The sequence below is a fragment of the Mirounga leonina genome, unplaced genomic scaffold, assembly GCF_011800145.1.
Source record: "Mirounga leonina isolate KUSES-001 unplaced genomic scaffold, KU_Mleo_1.0 Mir_174, whole genome shotgun sequence".
NCBI lineage: Eukaryota > Metazoa > Chordata > Mammalia > Carnivora > Phocidae > Mirounga > Mirounga leonina.
Window position 1 is genome coordinate 40,438,454 of NW_023270451.1, and position 20,110 is coordinate 40,458,563.

The following is a 20,110-nucleotide window of genomic DNA, read 5'->3' on the forward strand; positions in this document are numbered from 1 at the left end:
GTTCAGGAAGTGGTAAAAAAAAAAATGGCTTACAGTGTATAAAAAGTCAGGGATGCATACTGAAATCTCTAGGGTACCACAAAAAGTAAAGTTTCAAGAATGAATAAAGTTCACCCAAGACATAAGGAAGAAAAAATAGTCTTGCATTCCCATCACAAAATAGCAAAATACGGGATAGGAAGGGAAACCATCTTTAGACATGGGATAGTAAGCAGCACAGGACCATGATCCCTGACTGAAAGGAAACAAAGTGAGCATTATGAAATTGAGGATAGTTTTCAGGCTGCAGTAAAGAAAGGAAATACAAACAGGCCAGCCGTCTTCATAGAGGTCAGGATTTGGGGAGATGGAGATGACTGGAATTTGTGTGGCAAAATATCAGGGAGAAGGAAGCTGAACACAGAAAGGTCTCTGGAGATCTGCCCTCAAATCTTTGGCTGAGCACTGACATATATATATATATATATATGAAGTAGGCCTCTAGAGTTCTAGAGAGGATCCTCTGGAAAGCACAGTAGGTCAAATAATTTCCAGAGATCACAAAGAATGGAGAATAGTTTGCATTCCCACTACAGAGTCAAGAGTCCTCATACTACACAGTACATTGAGCAGATTCACCCCAGCTTGTTATAGCAGACCTGTGAAATTAAAGCAGAATTAAACTAAAATTCAATAACAGTTATTTGAAAAATCCCCAAGTATCTGGAAATTAACATACTTCTAAATCAGGGCAGGGAAGAAATCACAAAGAAACAGAAAAAAAAAAATGTTTTGAATTGAATGAAAATGAAAATATATGTCAAAGCAATGCTTGGAGGAAAATGCCTTTATTAGAAAAGAACAATATGTAAATCAGTCATCTAAGTGTTCACCTTGAGAAAATTGAAAAAGAAAAGCAAATTAAATTCAAAACAAGCAGAAAGAAGTAAATAATAAAGATAAGACTAAACGTATAAAAGGCATTTGACAAAGTCAGTCAGTATACCTTAAAATATATCAATAAAATCAATAATCCTGTAGCTAGACCCAAATTACCAGTATCAGAAATGAGAGGACATCACTACAAATCCAACAGACATTGCAAGAATGATAAATATTATGAACAACTTTATGACAATAGATATGAAAACTTAGATGAAATTGACTAATTCTTTAAAAGACACAAACTACTAAAGCCTACATAAGAGGCAACCTGAATAGCTCTGTATTTCTTTTAAACTGAATATCTGTAGTTCCACTTGATTTCTTCCAGAAAAAGAGTAAGAGAAAGAAACATTTACTATTTTATGAGGCTTAGTGTCACCCCTGATAGCAAAGCCAGCTATGGGCATTTCAAGAAAGGAAAACTGCAAAATAGTATCCCTCATGAACATAGACTTCAAGTTCTTAAGATAATACTAGCAAATCAAATCCAGCAACATACAAAAAGGATAATACTACATTATCAAGTAAGTTTTGTGTCAAAAAATGCAAGACTGCCTTAATATTTGAAAACCAATAAATGGTGCTCGCTTCGGCAGCACATAGAGTAAAACTGGAACGATACAGAGAAGATTAGCATGGCCTCTGCGCAAGGATGACATGCAAATTCATGAAGCGTTCCATATTTTTCACGTACCGAATGGAGCACTGAGTGTTACACGCAAACAATGAATCATGGAACGCTACATCAAAAACTAATGATGTAATGTATGGTGATTAACATAATAAAAAAAAAGAAAACCAATAAATGTCACCATTTTGTTGATATGATAAAAGTCATGTGATTGTGCTAATAGTCGTAGGGAAAGCATTTTACAAAATTGAACATTCATTCTTGATAAAAACTTGGTAAACTTAGAAGGAAATTGCTTCAACCTGATGGACATCTATTAAAAAACTGCAGTTAACATCATAATTCATGGTGGAAGATAAAATGCTTTCTTTCTGTGATCACTTCTGTTCAACCTTCATCATTTCCATTCACTTTTGTACCTGGGAGTACTAGCCAGTGCAAAAAGGCAAGGAAAAGTAGATAAATAAAAGGCATACAGATTGAAGAAGAAAAAATACACTATCTTTATTCAAAGATGACATTGTTTATACTGAAAATCCTAAGAATCTATCAGAAGGAAGAAAAACAAATCTAGAACTAACAGGTATGAGTGTAGCAAGGTCATAAGATACAAGATCAATCTACATAAATCAATTGTATTTTTATATACTAGTTAAAGAAATGGGGGTCAATTTAACAATATGTGCTAGACCTGTACACTGGAAACTAAAAGAAAAAAATTGCTGAAATTAAAGGCATACATACATACAGGGTTTGGAATGCTCAGTACTGTTAACATTGTCAGTTCTCCCCAAACTGATCTATAGATTCAGCAGAATCCAGTCAAAATTTCAGGCTGACATATTGATACTGAAATTTATGAAGGACCTAGAATAACCAAAACAGTTGTGAAAAAGAAGAAAATTTGATGCTCTCCACAGCCTGATTTCAAGGATTACTATTACCCTACATTAAAGAAAACACTGTAGTATTGGCTTATAGATCAGTGGCACAGAATAGAGCCCAGAAAGAGAACAATATGTGTATGGTCAACTGGTTTTTATTAATAGCACCATGGTAATTCAATGAAGAAATGATAGTCCTTTCAATAAATGTTGCTGGAACAATTTAATATTTATATGCAAAAAAAAAATGAACATCTTTTACCTCATAAACAAAAATTACCTCAAAATAGATCATAGATCTAAAAATAAGAGCTAAATTTTTAAAACTTTTAAAAGAATACATAAGAAAAACTTTGCAACTTTGGGTTAGAGAAAGACTTCTTAAATAAGACATAAAAAGCATGAAGCATAATGAAAAATTTGATTTGATTTTATCAAAATTTAAAACTTTCTGCTTTAAAAGACACCATTTAGAAAATGAAAAGGCAAGCTACAGTTTGGGGGAAAATATTTGCAAGACGTACACAGGCATACTTCATTTTATTGTGCTTCTCTTTATTGCATTGTGAAATACTATGGTTTTTTGGTGGGATTTTTTTTGTTTTTTTTTTTTTAGTTGAAGATTTGTGGCAACCCTGCATTGAGCAAATCTATCACTACCATTTTTCCAGCAGCATTTGCTCACTTCATGTTTCTGTGTCACATTTTGGTAATTCTCACAATATTTCCACTTTTTCATGATAATATTTGAATTGCAATCTCATAGTAAACCTTTTAATGGGTGAGGAGGTTTTTTTTGTTTTTTTTTTAAGAGAGAGAGTGTGGGTGCTCATGAGCAGATGGGGGAGGGGCAGAGGGAGAGACTCTTAAGCAGACTCCGAGCTGAGTGTGAGCCTGACACAGGGCTCAACCTCACAACCCTGAGATCATGACCTGAGTTGAAATCAAGAGTTGGGCATTTAACCAACTGAACCACCCATCACCCCAAACAAGGAGTTGTTTCTAGTGGGTGAGCAAGGACAGTGATTTCTTAAGATGGAATCTATTCTTCATGAAGATGCTATGAAGATTGTTGAAATGACAGCAGTGGATTTGGAATGTTACATAAACTTAGTTGATAATGCAATGGCAAGGTTTGAGAAGATTGACTCTAAATTTTGACAGAAGTTCTACTGTTGGGGAAAAACCATCAAACAGAATCTCCTGCTACAAGGAAATTGTTCATAAAAGGAAGAGTCCATTAATGCAGCAGACTTCATTGTCTTATTTTAAGAAATTGCCACAGCCACCCAGGCCTTCAGCAACACCACCCTGATCAGTTAACAGCCAGCAACATTGAGGTGCAACCCTCTTAGAGCAAAAAGGTTATGACTTGCCAAAAGCTCAAATGATGGTTAGCAGTTTAGCAATAAGGTAATTTTTAATTAAGGTATATACACTGTTTTTCAGACACAATGTTATTGCACACTTACTAGACTACCCTGTAGTGTAAACATAACTTTATATGCACTGGAAAAAACAAACAATTCATTTGACTGACTTTATTGCAATATTCCCTTTTTGCAGTGTTCACTTTATTTTGGTGGTCTGGAACTGAACCTGCAATATCTCTGAGGAGGCCTGTACCCTAAAAAGGAAGTTGTTCATTCATTGCTGGTAGCAATGCAAATAGTACAACTACTTTGGGAGACACTTTCTTACAGTTTCTTACAAAGCTAACATAGTATTACCATACAATCTAGCAACTGTACTCTTTGATAGTTACCCAAGGGAGTTGATAATTTATGTCCACACAGAAATCTACATGTGAATGTTTATAGCATATTTATTCATAATTGTCAAAACTTGAAAGCAAACCATGATGTTTTTTAATAGGAGCAAAGATAAAGTGATACATCCATACAATGGAATATTATTCAGCAATAAAAAGAAATGAGCTATCAAGCTTCACAACAATATGGAGGAACCATAAGTACATATTGCTAGATGAAAGAAACCATGCTGGAAAAGGTATACACCGTATGATTCCAACTATATTGCATTCTGGGAAAAGCAAAAGTTATAGACAGTACAAAAGAACCAGTAGTTGCCAGGGTTTGGGGGAGTACAAGGGAGGGATGAATAGATGAAGCCTGGAGCATTTTTAGGGCCATGGGACTATTCTGTATGATACTGTAAAGGTGCATAGATGACATCATGCATTTGTCAAAACCCATGGAACTGTACAACGTTTAGAGGGGATCTTAATGTAAACTATAGTCTTTAGTTGATAATAGTGTATCAAATTGGATTATTATAACAAATGTATCATATGTAAGATGCATATGCAAGATGTAAATAAGAGAAACTGGGGTGAGGCAGATACATGGAAATTCTCTGTACTTTCTGCTCAATTTTTTTTTAAATTTAAAACTTTATTAAGCCCATAGTTAACATGTGTTCATACTTTGTGTTGTATACATGTGTCTATGGGTTTTAACAAATGTATAATGACATGTAATGTTTTTGTCCAGTATTGGCATTAGAGTAATGCTGTCCCCATAGAATGAGTTAATAAATGTTTCTTCTATCTCCTGGAAGAGATTGTAGAGAATTGGTATAATTTCTTCCTTAAATGTTTGGTAGAATATACCAGTAAGTTCCTGTGAGCCTGGTGCTTTCTGTTTGGGAAAGTTATTAATTATTGATTTAATTTCTTTAACAGATATAGTACTCCTCAGGTTATATATATCTCCTTTTGTGAGTTTTGGTGGATTGTATATGTAAAGGAATTGGTCCATTTCATATAGGGTATCAAATTTGTGGGCATAGAATTGTTCATAGTATTCTTTTATTATTCTTTAATGTCTATGGCATCAGTAGTGATGGTCCCCCTTTCATTTCTGTTATTAGTAAATCTCCCTCTTCTCTTTTTTTTCTTTTTTTTTTTATAAAGATGTATGTTTTTACCTGACAGTCTTCTCTTTTTTCTTAATCAACCTAGCAAGAAGTTTATCAATTTTAATCTTTTCAAAGAACCACCTTTTGGTTTCATTAAATTTTATTGACATCCTGGTTTCACTTTCATTGGGTTTTGCTTTAAATTCCATTATTTCTTTTCTTCTACTTACTCTAAATTTAATTTGCTCTTTTTTCTTGACTTTATAAGATGTAAGTTTAGATTATTGATTTTAGGTCTTTTTTCTTTTCTAACTTTGCATTCAGTGCTATAAATTTCCCTTTAAACACTGCTTTTGCCACATCCCACAAAATTTGGTAAGTCGCATTTTCATTTGGATCACATATTTTTAAATTTTTCTTAAGATGACTTCTTTGTCCCATGTATTCTTAGAAATGTGTTGCTTTGGGGGCACCTGGGCCCCTCAGTCAGTTTAGTGTCTGCCTTTGGTTCAGGTCCTGATCCCAGGGTTCTGGGCTCGAGCCCCACATCTGGCTCCCCGCTTATAGCAGGGATTTTTATTCTTATAAACTTTTTTTTAAATTTATTTTTATTATGTTAATCACCATACATTACATTATTAGTTTTTGATGTAGTGTACCATGATTCACTGTTTGCATATAACACCCAGTGCTCCATTCAGTACGTGCCCTCTTTAATACCCATCACCAGGCTAACCCATCCCCTCCATCCCCTCCCCTTTAGAACCCTCAGTTTGTTTCTCAGAGTCCATAGTCTCTCATGGTTCGTCTGCCCCTCCGATTTCTCCCCCTTCATTTTTCCCTTCCTACTATTTTCTTTTTCTTTTCTTTTCTTTTTAACATATAATGTATTATTTGTTTCAGAGGTACAGGTCTGTGATTCAACAGTCTTAACACAATTCACAATGCTCACCATAGCACATACCCTCCCCAATGTCTATCACCCAGCCGTCCCATCCCTCCCACCCCCCACCACTCCAGCAACCCTCAGTTTGTTTCCTGAGATTAAGAATTCCTCATATCAGTGAGATCATATGATACATGTCTTTCTCTGATTGACTTATTTCGCTCAGCATAATACCCTCCAGTTCCATCCACGTCGTTGCAAATGGCAAGATTTCATTCCTTTTGATGGCTGCATAATATTCCATTGTATATATATACCACATCTTCTTTAACAATTCATCTGTCAATGGACATCTTGGCTCTTTCCATAGTTTGGCTATTGTGGACATTGCTGCTATAAACATTGGGATGCACATACCCCTTTGGATCCCTACATATGTATCTTTGGGGTAAATACCAGTAGTGCAATTGCTGGGTCGTATGGTAGCTCTATTTTCAACTTTTTGAGGAACCTCCATACTGTTTTCCAGAGTGGCTGCACCAGCTTGCATTCCCACCAACAGTGTAGGAGGGTTCCCCTTTCTCCGCATCCCCGCCAACATCTGTCGTTTCCTGAGTTGTTAATTTTAGCCATTCTGACTGGTGTGAGGTGGTATCTCATTGAGGTTTTGATTTGGATTTCCCTGTTGCCAAGTGATATTGAGCACTTTTTCATGTGTCTGTTGGCCATCTGGATGTCTTCTTTGGAAAAATGTCTGTTCATGTCTTCTGCCCATTTCTTGATTGGATTCTTTGTTCTTTGGGTGTTGAGTTTGATAAGTTCTTTATAGATTTTGGATACTAGCCCTTTCTCTGATGTCATTTGCAAATATCTTCTCCCATTCTGTCAGTTGTCTTTTGGTTTTGTTGACTGTTTCCTTTGCTGTGCAGTAGCTTTTTATCTTGATGAAGTCCCAATAGTTCATTTTTGCCCTTGCTTCCCTTGCCTTTGGCTATGTTTCTAGAAAGAATTTGCTGCAGCTGAGGTCGAAGAGGTTGCTGCCTGTGTTCTCCTCTAGGATTTTAATGGATTTCTGTCTCACATTTAGGTCTTTCACCCATTTTGAGTCTGTTTTTGTGTGTGGGTAAGGAAATGGTCCAGTTTCATTCTTCTGCATGTGGCTGTCCAAATTTCCCAACACCATTTGTTGAAGAGACCATCTTTTTTCCATTGGACATTCTTTCCTGCTTTGTCAAAGATTAGTTGACCACAGAATTGAGGGTCCATTTCTGGGCTCTATTCTGTTCCATTGATCTATGTGTCTGTTATTGTGCAAGTACCATACTGTTTTGATGATTACAGCTTTGTAATAGAGCTTGAAGTCCAGAATTGTGATGCCACCAGCTTTTCTTTTCAACATTCCTCTGGCTATTCGGGGTATTTTCTGGTTCCATACAAATTTTAGGATTATTTATTCCATTTCTTTGAAAAAAGTTGATGGTACTTTGATAGGGATTGCATTGAATGTGTAGATTGCTCTAGGTAGCATTGACATCTTCACAATATTTGTTCTTCCAATCCATAAGCATGGAACATTTTCCATTTCTTTGTATCTTCCTCAATTTCTTTCATGAGTATTTTATAGTTTTCTGAGTGCAGATCCTTTGCCTCTTGGGTTAGATTTATTCCTGGGTATCTTACGGTTTTGAGTGCAATGGTAAATGGGATCGACTCCTTAATTTCTATTTCTTCTGTCTTGTTATTGGTGTGTAGGAATGCCACTGATTTCTGTGCACTGATTTTATATCCTGTCACTTTACTGAATTCCTGTATGAGTTCTAGCAGATTTGGGGTGGAGTCTTTTGGGTTTTCCACATAAAGTATCATATCATCTGCAAAGAGTGAGAGTTTGACCTCTTTGCCAATTCGAATGCCTTTCATTTCTTTTTGTTGTCTCATTGCTATGGCTAAGACTTCTAGTGCTATGTTGAATAGCAGTGGTGATAGTGGACATCCCTGCCACATTCCTGACCTTAGGGGGGAAGCTCTCAGTTTTTCCCCATTGAGAATGATACTTGCTGTGGGCTTTTCATAGATGGCTTTTATGATATTGAGGTATGTACCCTCTATCCCTACACTCTGAAGAGTTTTAAGAAAGGATGCTGTACTTTATCAAATGCTTTTTCTGCATCTATTGAGAGGATCATAGGGTTCTTGTTCTTTCTTTTATTAATGTATTGTATCACATTGATTTGTGGATGTTGAACCAACCTTGCAGTTCAGGAATAAATCCCACTTGGTCATGGTGAATAATCCTTTTAATGTACTGTTGGATCCTATTCGCTAGTATTTTGGTGAGAATTTTTGCATCCATGTTCATCAGGGATATTGGTCTGTAATTCTCCTTTTTGATGGGGTCTTTGTCTGATTTAGGGATCAAGGTAATGGTGGCCTCATAAAATGAGTTTGGAAGTTTTCCTTCCATTTCTGTTTTTTGGAACAGTTTCAGAAGAATAGGTATTAATTCTTTAAATGTTTGGTAGAATTCCCCTGGGAAGCCATCTGGCCCTGGGCTTTTGTTTTTTGGGAGATTTTTGATGACTGCTTCAATTTCCTTAGTGGTTATAGGTCTGTTCAGGTTTTCTATTTCTTCCTGGTTCAGTTTTGGTAGTTGATACATCTCTAGGAATGCATCCATTTCTTCCAGTGGGGGGGTGTTAAAGTCCCCCACTATTATTGTATGGTTGTCGTAGATGTGTTTCTTTGCTTTTGTTATTAATTGGCTTACATAATTGGCTGCTCCCATGTTAGGAGCATAGATATTTATAATTAGTAGATCTTCTTGTTGCGTAGACCCTTTAAGTATGATATAGTGTCCTTCCTAACCTCTTATTACAGTCTTTGGTTTAAAATCTAATTTGTCTGATATAAGGATTGCCACCCCAGCTTTCTTTTGGTGTCCATTAGCATGGTAAATGGTTTTTCACCCCCTCACTTTAAATCTGGGGGTGTCTTTGTGTCTAAAATGAGTCTCTTGCAGACAGCATATCAATGGGTCTTGTTTTTTTATCCAATCTGATACCCTGTCTTTTGATTAGGGCATTTAGCCCATTTACATTCAGGGTAACTATTAAAAGATAATGAATTCAGTGCCATTCTGTTGCCTGTAAGGTGACTTACTGTATATTGTCTGTAATTTCTTTCTGGTCTATGTTGCTTAGAGGACCCCTTTCAATATTTCTTGTAGGGCTGGTCTTGTGTTTGCAGATTCTTCTAGTTTTTATTTGTCCTGGAAACTTTTTATCTTTCTATTTTCAATGACAGCCTAGCTGGATGTAGTATTCTTAGCTGCATATTTTTTTCGTTTAGTGCTCTGAATATATCATGCCAGTCCTTTCTGGCCTGCCAGGTCTCTGTGGATAGGTCTCTTGCCAGTTTAATGTTTTTGCCATTGTAGGTTACAGATCTCTTGTCCCGAGCTTCTTTCAGGATTTTCTCTTTGTCTCTGAGACTTTTAAGTTTTACTATTAGATGTCGGGGTGTTGACCTGTTTTTATTGATTTTTGAGGGGGGTTCTGGTTCTCTGTGCCTCCTAGATTTTGATGCCTGTTCCTTCCCCAAATTAGGGAAGTTCTCTGCTATAATTTGCTCCAATATACCTTTTGCCCCCCCTTTCTTCTTCTGGGATCCCAATTATTCTAATATTGTTTCATCTTATGGTATCACACTTATCTCTCGAATTCTGCCCTCGTGATCCAGTAGTTGTTTATCTCTGTTTTTCAGCTTCTTTATTCTCCATCATTTGGTCTTCTGTATCACTGATTCTCGCTTTTGCCTCATTTATCCTGTTAGAGCCTCCATTTTTTATTGCACCTCATTAATAGCCGTTTTGATTCCAACTTGGTTAGATTTTAGTTCTTTTATTTCTCCAGAAAGAGTTTCTCTAGTATCTTCCATGCTTTTTCCAAGCCCAGCTAGTACTTTTATAATCGTCACTCTGAACTCTAGTTCCGACATCTTACTAATGTCCATATTGATTAGGTCCCTGGCAGTCGGTACTGCCTCTTGTTCTTTTTTTTTGAGGTTAGTTTTTCCGTCTTGTCATTTTGTCCAGAGGAGAATAAATGAATGAGAGAACAAATTATGCTAACAGGGTAGTAATGATCCCAGAAAAATATACACTAAACAAATCAGAAGAGACCTGAAACCGGGGGAAAAGAAAGGGAAAGAAAAAAAGAAAAAAAAAAAAAAACGAGAAAAAGAAAAAAATATATCAAATATAATGAGGCTGGTGAATAGATCAGTGCCACACACTAGATTTTGGGCATATTTTGATCTGTTAGAAGAAACTGCCTCCCAAAATTTTAAAGAAAGAAAAACTTATATATGTACAAAAATATGAAGGGATGGAGTATGATTGTAAAGATGAAAATCATAAAAGATTTTATAAAAGGAATTGATAAGAAGTTGGTTGAAAAAAGAAAGAAGAGAAATTAAAAAAAAAAAAAAAAAGAATGTGATCAGGCAGGAGACTAGAACAAAGCCATACAGTAGAGATTTAGGGTATATTTTGGTCTGTTAGAAGAAACTGTGTCCCAAAATTTTAAAGAGAGAACAACTTATATATATACCAAAAATAAGGTTAACTACAATGAAGGGTTAGAATATGATGCTAAAAATGAAAAATAAAAAAGATTTTTTTTTAAAATAAGTCTTTTTTTTTTTCAGATTTTATTTGACAGAGAGAGAGATAGCTAGAGAGGGAACACAAGCAGGGGGAGTGGGAGAGGAAGAGGCAGGCTTCCTGCCGAGCAGGGAGCCCGATGTGGGGCTCGATCCCAGGACCCTGGGATCATGACCTGAGCCAAAGGCAGACGCTTTATGACTGAGCCACCCAGGTGCCCCCAAAAAAGGAAAAGATTTTTAAAAAAGGGGTTGATAAGATGTTGGTTGAAAAAGGGAAAAAGAAAAATTCAAAAAAATAGAAAAAGGAAAAAAAATTAAAAAAAATAACTTTGAAAGACTAAAGAATCATGGGGAAAAAAAACATGAATTCTATGTGCTGTATTCCCCTAGTGCTGCAGTTCTGCCATTCTAATTGATTGGTAAACTTGGTCTTGGCTGGCTGTTCTTGCTGATCTTCTGGGGGAGGGACCTGTTGCTGTTGATTCTCAAATGTCTTTGCCAGAGGCAGAATTGCCCCACCCTTGCCAGGGTCTGGGCTAAATAATTTGCTTTGGTTTGCTCTCGGTAGCTTTTGTTCCCTGCAAGTTTTCCATCAGCTTTGGAGGACGAGAGTGAAAATGGCGGCCTCCCAATCTCCGCCGAGGAGGAGCCAAGAACTCGGGGCCCCACTTCTCAGTGAGCCCCCAGAGAAAAGCAATCACTCCCGTCTTCTCGGTCTCCAGCCGCACTCCATGCTCACCCAGCCTGTGACCTAGTGTTTCTATCTCTCGCACACAAGCCTATGTGGAGTCTCCAAACCCAGCAGATTCCTATGGTGAGCTCCCGTGCCGCTCCTCCTGGGGGAGGAAGGGGAGTCTCCCCGGATCTGCCACTTGTTGGGTCCCTGCTGGAGGAGCAGTGGCCCAACTGTGCTGCCAATTAGGGTTTATGGCAACCCCGAGCTGAGAGCCCACTCCTCGGCTCCGTCTCTGCAGCCGGCTTCCCCACTCCGATACCTGGGAGCTCTGCTGCACTCAGGCACTCCTGGTCTTCCTATGACCCTGGGGGTCCTGAGATCACACTGTCCCAGCGAGGGTTCCACCCCCCACCCCCACTTAGCCACTGGAGCGACGTCCCTCAGCGGAGCCGACTTCTAAAAGTTATGATTTTGTGCTCTGCTGCTCTATCACTTGCTGGTAGCAGCTGATGGAGGTCCCCTCCCCCACGGTCTTTTTTCCCCGAATATTGCCTCGGATTCACTTCTCCACACGTCCTACCTTCCAGAAAGTGGTCACTTTTCTGTTGAGAGTTGCTGCTCTTCTTTTCTTCGATCTCCTGTTGAGTTCGTAGGTGTTCAGAATGGTTTGATCCCTATCTACCTGAATTCCTGGGACCAGATGAGCTTTAGGTCTCCTACTCCTCTGCCATCTTGCTCCTCCTGTCTCTTACAAACTTTTTAAAATCTTTTATGGCCCATAGTGTGGTCTGTCTTGGTAAATGTTCCATGTGAGCTTCAGATGAACGTGTATTTTGCTCACTAGTCTGTTTCCACTAGAAAAAAAATGTGTGAGAGTGTCTTTTACTATATTCTCTCCAACGTGGTATGTTATCAGAAATTTTATCCTTGCCAATCTAATTAAAAAAAAAGAATATTGTACCATAATTTTAGTTTGTACTTATCATCATGAAGGTGGTTGTGTATCTTTTCATATGTTCAAGAGGTATTTGAATTTCCTTTTCTGTGTATTTCTTGTTCATATTATTTGCCTATTTCTCTTTATGTGTTGATCTTTTTCTTACTGGTTTATAGAAATCCTTTATGTAGGGGTGCCTCGGTGGCTCCGTCGGTTAAGCATCTGACTTTGGCTCAGGTCATGATCTCAGGATCCTGGGGTCGAGCCCCACATCAGGCTCCTCACTTACCAGGGAGTGTGCTTGTCCCTCTTCCCTCCTCCTGCTAGTGCTTGCGTGCTCTCTCTCGCTCTTTCTCCCACTCTAATAAGTAAAAGAAGTCCTTTATGTATAAGAAAATTATGGCGCCTGGGTGGCTCAGTTGGTTAAGCGACTGCCTTCGGCTCAGGTCATGATCCCGGAGTCCCTGGATCGAGTCCCGCATCGGGCTCCCTGCTCGGCGGGGAGCCTGCTTCTCCCTCTGACCCTGCCCCCTCTCATGTGCTCTCTCTCTCATTCTCTCTGTCTCAAATAAATAAATAAAATCTTTAAAAAAAAAAAAAAAATTAGCCTTTTGTCTTTCAATATGACTTGTAACTATTTAAACCCTAGTTTGTCATTTGTATTTTGACTTTGCTGATTTTTGACAAGAAGAAATTTAAAATTTTAAATGTAGTTAATTTTATTGGGCATTTTTTGTTTAATTTATAGCTTCCAGATTTTGCAACATAAGTTAGAAAGGTCTTTCCCACTCAGAGATTATAAAAAGTATTCTTTTATATTTTCTCTGAATATTGTTATAGCCAGGCTTAAAAAAAAAAAAAAAGGTCTTTCTCATTTTAAAAAGTATAACAGATTCCCATTTCTAGTTTTTTTTTGGCATCTGCGTGGTTCTCTTTTTCTACAGATAACTCTAAGAGTGGATTGGCAATGTTATTTAGAAGCTCCCTGAGTACTTCGATATATAATTTATCTAATCTAAGAATTTGAACTCCTTTTGTTAACTAGATTTCTGACAAGTTCTTTACTCATTAGAGAATTCTAATTTATTTATACTTATTTCATCCATTTTTTTTTGTTCAGAACAAAGCTCATTCTCTTTGATACAATGTATGCAGAAGCAAAATAGAAATTGACTTTTCTATTACCTATCTCATTTCTATTTTCTGCTCAAATTCTTATTTATTTTTGACTGTGGGCTTCTCTTGATCTTTCTCTTCCTAAAGTCTCTAGAATAGAAGGGGATGATTCTGTCACAGTAAAACTTATTTCCTGTTTACTTAGCTTTTTCAAGAAACATTTAATGAGAAACTACCACATACTTAGCCATATTCAAAGATGGAAACAAAATTTATGATATTTTGGTCCTTTTAAGGAGGAAAGGCAGGGTTATTACACATAATGATAATAGTATTAGATATAATAAAATAATAGTATTTGTCACTTTAGTTATAGCCCACAACTTGTTAAACTTTTTTTTTTTTTTTTGCTTGCAAGCATGGTTGGACTATGCCTAGAAGAAATACCTAGAAGTCCTGAAAGAACTTTTTCTTCTCTGCAGTTCATTTTTCTAAGGTGCAGTGGTAAATAGGATTCTCAGAAGTGGACATACAAGAAGGCTAGGCCATATTTGTATCAGCTCCAAGTGTTCTACGAAGCCAGTCATGGCATATTCTTTCAACCACTTGTGGCAGGTAGAATATGTTTTTATTAAGTTATGCTAGCTTTCTAATAGTATCTTTTCTTAAAGGAAATAAGACCCATTTATTCAAATAGCTTATTAGTCATCTGTCCTTCTGGTCAATTTTCAGTATTTCCTTTGACCTTTTTTTTTTGGTCTTACCAGTTAAATTCAATTTGGCACTTGCCTCTTTTTTTTTTTTTAAAGATTTTATTTATTGAGAGAGAGAATGAGAAAGAGAGAGCATGAGGTGGGGAGGGTCAGAGGGAGAGGCAGGGAGCCCGATGTGGGACTCGATCCTGGGACTCCAGGATCATGACCTGAGCCGAAGGCAGTTGCTTAACAAACTGAGCCACCCGGGTGCCCCATGACACTTGCCTCTTAAGAGCTACTAAATAAATTCTGACTTTAAAGTGAATAGAGGTCCCAACTTCTTTCACAGTATCTTAGAGCTTAAAAATCTACATACTAACAAATATGGACCTGCTTTTGCTTTCTTGGGAAAAGTAAAGTTGATCTTAACAGAACCCAACTATATTTTAGAAATTGGCTTTCTCTGTTAATATAATTATAGCTGCAGTTTCACTAAAAAGCCTCTTTTTTTTTTTTTTCTGAGAATTTCTTGTTGTGTAGTGAGATTCTTTCCTACTATAGCACCAATCTATGTAGTTGATGTGAAAAAACCTTTGGGTATGTTTGTTTTTATAACATAATTTTGCCCTCCTACTTGACTTCCTCTTTCTGTTGGGTCTTTCCACATTCCCATGTGTCCTCACCCAGTTTGGGAGCAATAAGGTAGTTGAACATAGAAACAAAGGGAGCTATATTAGAGTTCTCAAGTCAGTGATCATTTCTTTCTCTTTGCTTGTCCCAGTGTCTTGAATTGAATTGATATATTACATGACCATAGGATATTATAGAAAATATATTGACCTAGTACCTGAAAATTGTAAGGCAGTCATTATCTTTTTCCTGGAAAAACAAGTGGTATTTATAGCTCTTACTTGGAGCAGAGGGGGTGCAGGTTGAAGGGATGGGTGATATTCTGAACCACAGGAGTATGAAAATAACTGTGGATAGATGCAGTAGAACAGAATTAATAATACATCTGGACTAGAGGAGCATGCTAACAAGCAACAAATCAACCAGCAGTCAATGAGAGCATATCTCACAGTTAAATGAGTTAGAATAATGCATCATATAATAGATGGAATAATTAACCACAGTATGATATTTCAGTGGCTGTCTGTATAGTGATGAAGTCACATAAGCTTTAGTAGGTAAGCATTCAAGCCTTGGTATTAGACTACCTGACTCTGCCACTTATCAGTGTGGATTCAAGCAAATCACTTTATCTTATTTTGCATCAGCATCTATGTCTGTAAGGTGAAGATAACAATACACCTACCTTTGCTTAATACATACACACACTCACTCGCACTGAGAATATAGCTCCAGACACATACACAAAAAGCCCTCAATAAATGTTGTTTCTTTACTTCCTTTCTTTCCTTAAACTTTCTTATACTACCATGAGAGTAATAGAGTATTGCAAGCTTAACAGTGCTAAATTAAATATTTGTTAACAGCAAATATTTGTATTAAAGCAATAAGCAATTCTAGCTTGTTTTTGTAAGAGTTAATAGCTAGTTTTGTCCATTGTTTTAGGTTTTTCCCAATGGTGATAATCATTCTATGATATAAGTTGAGTGTCCTTATCATCTTACCCTTATTAGGCTTATATTAAACTTTCAGAAAGTTACAGATTTACCCATTTCATTCTTTTTAAAAGGAAACATTTTTACTTAGAAGAACATTAAGTAACAAATAAAAAACATTACAAGTCAAAAGACCAAAGAAAGGAAAAACTTTTCTGTTTTAGTACCTTTAACACCACTCTTTTTCCTGTTTTTTGAACAAAGGTTTTCACAAATGATGTCTGCTTCCCTCTTTGCAGAGAATGGTATATAAACGGAATCTTGGCTAAATGTAGAAAGATAGTGTAGTTTCTTTTTTTTTTTTTTTAATGTTATGTTAATCACCATACATTACCTCATTAGTTTTTGATATAGTGTTCCATGATTCATTCTTTGCATAGAACACCCAGTGCTCCATGTAGAACGTGCCTTTTTTAATACCCATCACCACCCTCCCCTCTAGAACCCTTAGTTTATTTCCCAGCGTCCATAGTCTCTTATGGTTCGTCTCCCTACCCATTTCATTCTTTGTAGCATTCTCTAATCTTAATTTTTTTCTTATCTAATTTTTTTTCTTATCTAAATGTAATAGAAACTCCTTCCTCTAAACACATTTAGTCTTTTGACATTTTTCTTTGTTTAATAACAGTTATAATTTCTTCTGTCATTTCATATGACTTAAAAGTTTTTTCTTAGGTGTTTCTTAAAAATGTTGCTTAATATATAGCCCCCTCTTCCACTTAAACACTTATTTAATTCTTGTGAGTCACCTAGAAAAAATACATTTAAATGTAAAAAATCGCATTTTAAAAATCAGACTGTTCGTCTTTGAAGGATCCACTCTATGGTAGACATAACAGCTAGAGTATTATAGGTACAGATAAAGTTTAATTGATACTATTACTACTTGAAACTTGGGTTTTTCCTGAGCACTTACAGAAATGGATCTTAAAATATTAAATACAAGATTTGTCATCTTACATGGTTTCATTTATACATTAAGTCTTAACAGTTATGCTTTGCCTGCCTTCAAAATCAGACAGCAACCATTCATCAGAAAAACAAAGAGCACTTAAAAGAGGGAGACTGCTTAGTGTTCATTTTCAGTTTGAATTTAAAATTCTGTTTTACTCCCACTATTAAAGGCTAATTAGGGCTACTTGTTTCCTGTGACAGTGTGATTCATGGTCCATTTTCCGTTGAAAAGATGGTGAGATTAAAAAAAAAAAAAGTGGCTTAAGATAAAGAGACACGAGGAGATCACTCCCCCTAGTGAAATCAAACAGTCCTTCAAGGTCCAGTTCAAGAGCTGACTTCCCTGAATTGACTTATTTTGCTGATTTTCAAAATTGGAAAAATGGTAGCTTTAGGATTTGGTGCTCCCCAAATGATTTTTATTATTTTTTAATGACAGTCCATATAATGATTACATTCCTATTTTTAAATTTTTATTATGCATAATCATTTATTTTCATGAAGCATAAGCAGTATCATCTAGAGTTTGAGCCTAGACCAGAAAGTCATTAGGAAATTCTATTGGGTAGGAAATGTGTTTTTTCAGTTGTCATCTGACCTATTTAGTTTCTTTATGGTTTAGTTATTAAAACAAGTTTTCCATGACTTTTAGAATAGGAATAGAAGCCAAGATTTATTATATTGCTTGATAACATTTACTATAAAATCTATATATTGCCTCTGATTGGAATATTAAATTTGGTTTCAATGTATCAAACTTTCAAGTAGTATCTTTTCAAGTGTTCTTTATGAAAAGAAGAAAACCATGGTCTGGAGCAAAACAATATGTGTTATGACTTTAATTATACTGTTATCTTTTCAGGCTCACGAGAGGCTGGAAGATTCAAAACTAGAAGCTGTCAGTGATAATAACTTAGAATTAGTCAATGAAATTCTTGAAGATATCACTCCCTTAATAAATGTGGATGAAAACGTGGCAGAACTGGTTGGTATACTCAAAGAGCCTCACTTCCAGGTAAATTTTACCTGTTACTTTTCTTCCCAAGTCCCCTATATTCCCAAAGTATTCTCTTTTCGTAGTTTCAGTTTAAGGTGATTTATTTAAGGTTATTTAGAGCCACATTTTGTAAATATGTAAATTCCAACTTAGGTATTTTAATGTCCTGAAATACCGAGGATATCAAAACAGACACACACAACTAATACACACTACATAAATGTATAGCAGAAATACATTGCAACGGGTTTTCCATTGTGTAATTAAAACCAGCCTTGATTCATCACCAGACCACATGCCAGAGACATTTTTCTTACTGTGATAATAGGTTTTCCTTCCTCACTACCACTGTTTCACAGCCCTCCCTATTAAAGCTATTTCAGTATTGCTTCTGAGACCGAGATGCAATCAGTGACCTTGGAACAAAAGAGAACTGTGTAAGGATAGAAACTAATCCATAACATTTCCTCCATAGGTGCAAAAAAATAAGTGCAATTTAAGCTTTGGTCTGTAGCAGTGAAAACTAAATCTGTTTAACAAAAACGTCAGTTTCAGAAGAGAAAGTGGAGGGGAGTGGGGAGAGATTTCTTCTCAACCTGTAATTTAGTGTGGCATTGGGACAGTATTAGAAAAACAGACCAATGGAAGAGAATAAAAAACCCCAGAAATACATACACATGTATATGGCAATTTGATTTATGATAGAGATACTACATTTTAGGGGAGAAAAAATGGACTGTTCCATAAGTGGTTCTGGGCTAAAAGAATAAAATGTTTTTCACTATAAATCTTAGCATTGCAAATCAAATGGCAACACCTCTTTGGTTTTTCTCAAGGAGTTTCTGTGACTCTTCAGCAATGTGGCTGCAAAATACAAAGGTTTATAGTGAGTTGGTTGCTCCGTGAATCAGTATCTTAAAGTACAAAAATGTGGACACGTATCAGAGACATACATGCTCGTGCCAGTTGATGAAGGCCTTACAAGGCACAGTAAGCCATTTGGACTTTATCCTGAGGACAGTGGGAAACCATGAGAGGAGAGAGTGGGAAGTATTACACAAGGAGAGGGCAGATTGTGGAGCAAGATGGTTAAGCACTAAGGCAAGAAACCATGACGGCAGTGTCAAGAGTAGAAAATACGAGGATTTTCAGGTTTTAAGCAGTAAAATCAACAAGACTTGGTGATTGGTTACATGTGATAGTTGCAGAAGAGAGATGTGGGAAGTTGGTAAGGATAGGATTTCTAACAAATAATTGATGGCACTCACTAAGATAAGGAACACTCTAGAAGAAACTGACATGTTAATGTTAAGGTAACCAGCCATGTTAAGTTTGTGATACCTTAGAAGCATCTGGTAGAGCTTTCAGGCATGCTATATATCTTTAATAAATATATGAAATTTAATAAGTATATAAATTTATATAAAGTTTAATATAATTAGAAAATATTGGCAAGCAAAAATTTAAAAATTAAGACATTGCATTCTTACTACCCAGATCTTACTATACTATCCTAGTACATATTCCTCCATACTTTTTCTATGCAAAATGTACATATTTTTCTCTTTACTGATTGAGATCCTTTTTACAAGCTATTTTGTAACTTACCCTTTTTTTTTCAGTCGTTGATTTCCACTTTTCCATTTCAGTGGATCTCCATCTCATGTAATACACACATTATATCCAAACATCTCCATTTGACACCAAAATATTCTTTACAGCTGGTTTGTACTTATGGGTTTCCAACCTAGATTCATGTGTGGCATTTGGATGGACCATCCTTTCTCCCTTGATTATGATGTTGACCTATTAAGAGACCAGACCATTGTCCTGAAGAATGTCCCACTCCCTGGATGAATCTGGTTGTCTCTTCGCTGTGTTGTTTAGTTATCCCTTCTATTTCCTGTAAACAGAAGTTCTATCTAAAAGGTTGATGATTCAGGTTAATTATTTGGAACTAGAATGCATCATTAGTGATGTAATGCAACATGAATTAAACTATATCAGAAGATGTGTGACACCTGGTTAGCCCACCAGTACGGTTGCTGAGATTGGTCCCTTGATTAAAGGCATAAACAGTCTAATCCTTCCTTTGAAATACTTTTCACTAGGACATAATCTAGTGTGTTATTATTCTAGGAACAGTATTTTCCTGTTCAACCATTTATCTACTTACGAACACAAATTAATCCTTGCCTGAATCAGTATTTTCATTAGAGGCTTCAGAATGACATTTTTCA

At 36.4% G+C, this 20,110-nt stretch overlaps 1 protein-coding gene and 1 non-coding gene across 6 annotated transcripts in view; both read left to right on the top strand.

The window, feature by feature from the left end:
- MPP6 (membrane palmitoylated protein 6) overlaps nucleotides 1-20,110 on the top strand; it is a 127,336-nt gene that overhangs the window by 58,937 nt on the left and 48,289 nt on the right. For 4 of the 5 annotated variants that reach the window (XM_035020756.1, XM_035020755.1, XM_035020758.1 and 1 more), the window contains exon 3: nucleotides 17,736-17,888. In XM_035020756.1, coding sequence (XP_034876647.1) covers nucleotides 17,736-17,888 — 153 coding nt within the window. Of the gene's footprint in view, nucleotides 1-4,348; nucleotides 4,450-17,735; nucleotides 17,889-20,110 lie in introns of those variants that run through there. The other variant, XM_035020759.1, reaches the window with a different exon arrangement.
- On the top strand, nucleotides 1,505-1,611 carry LOC118021469. Its single transcript, XR_004682193.1, has one exon. It is a non-coding gene; the product is annotated as a U6 spliceosomal RNA (small nuclear RNA).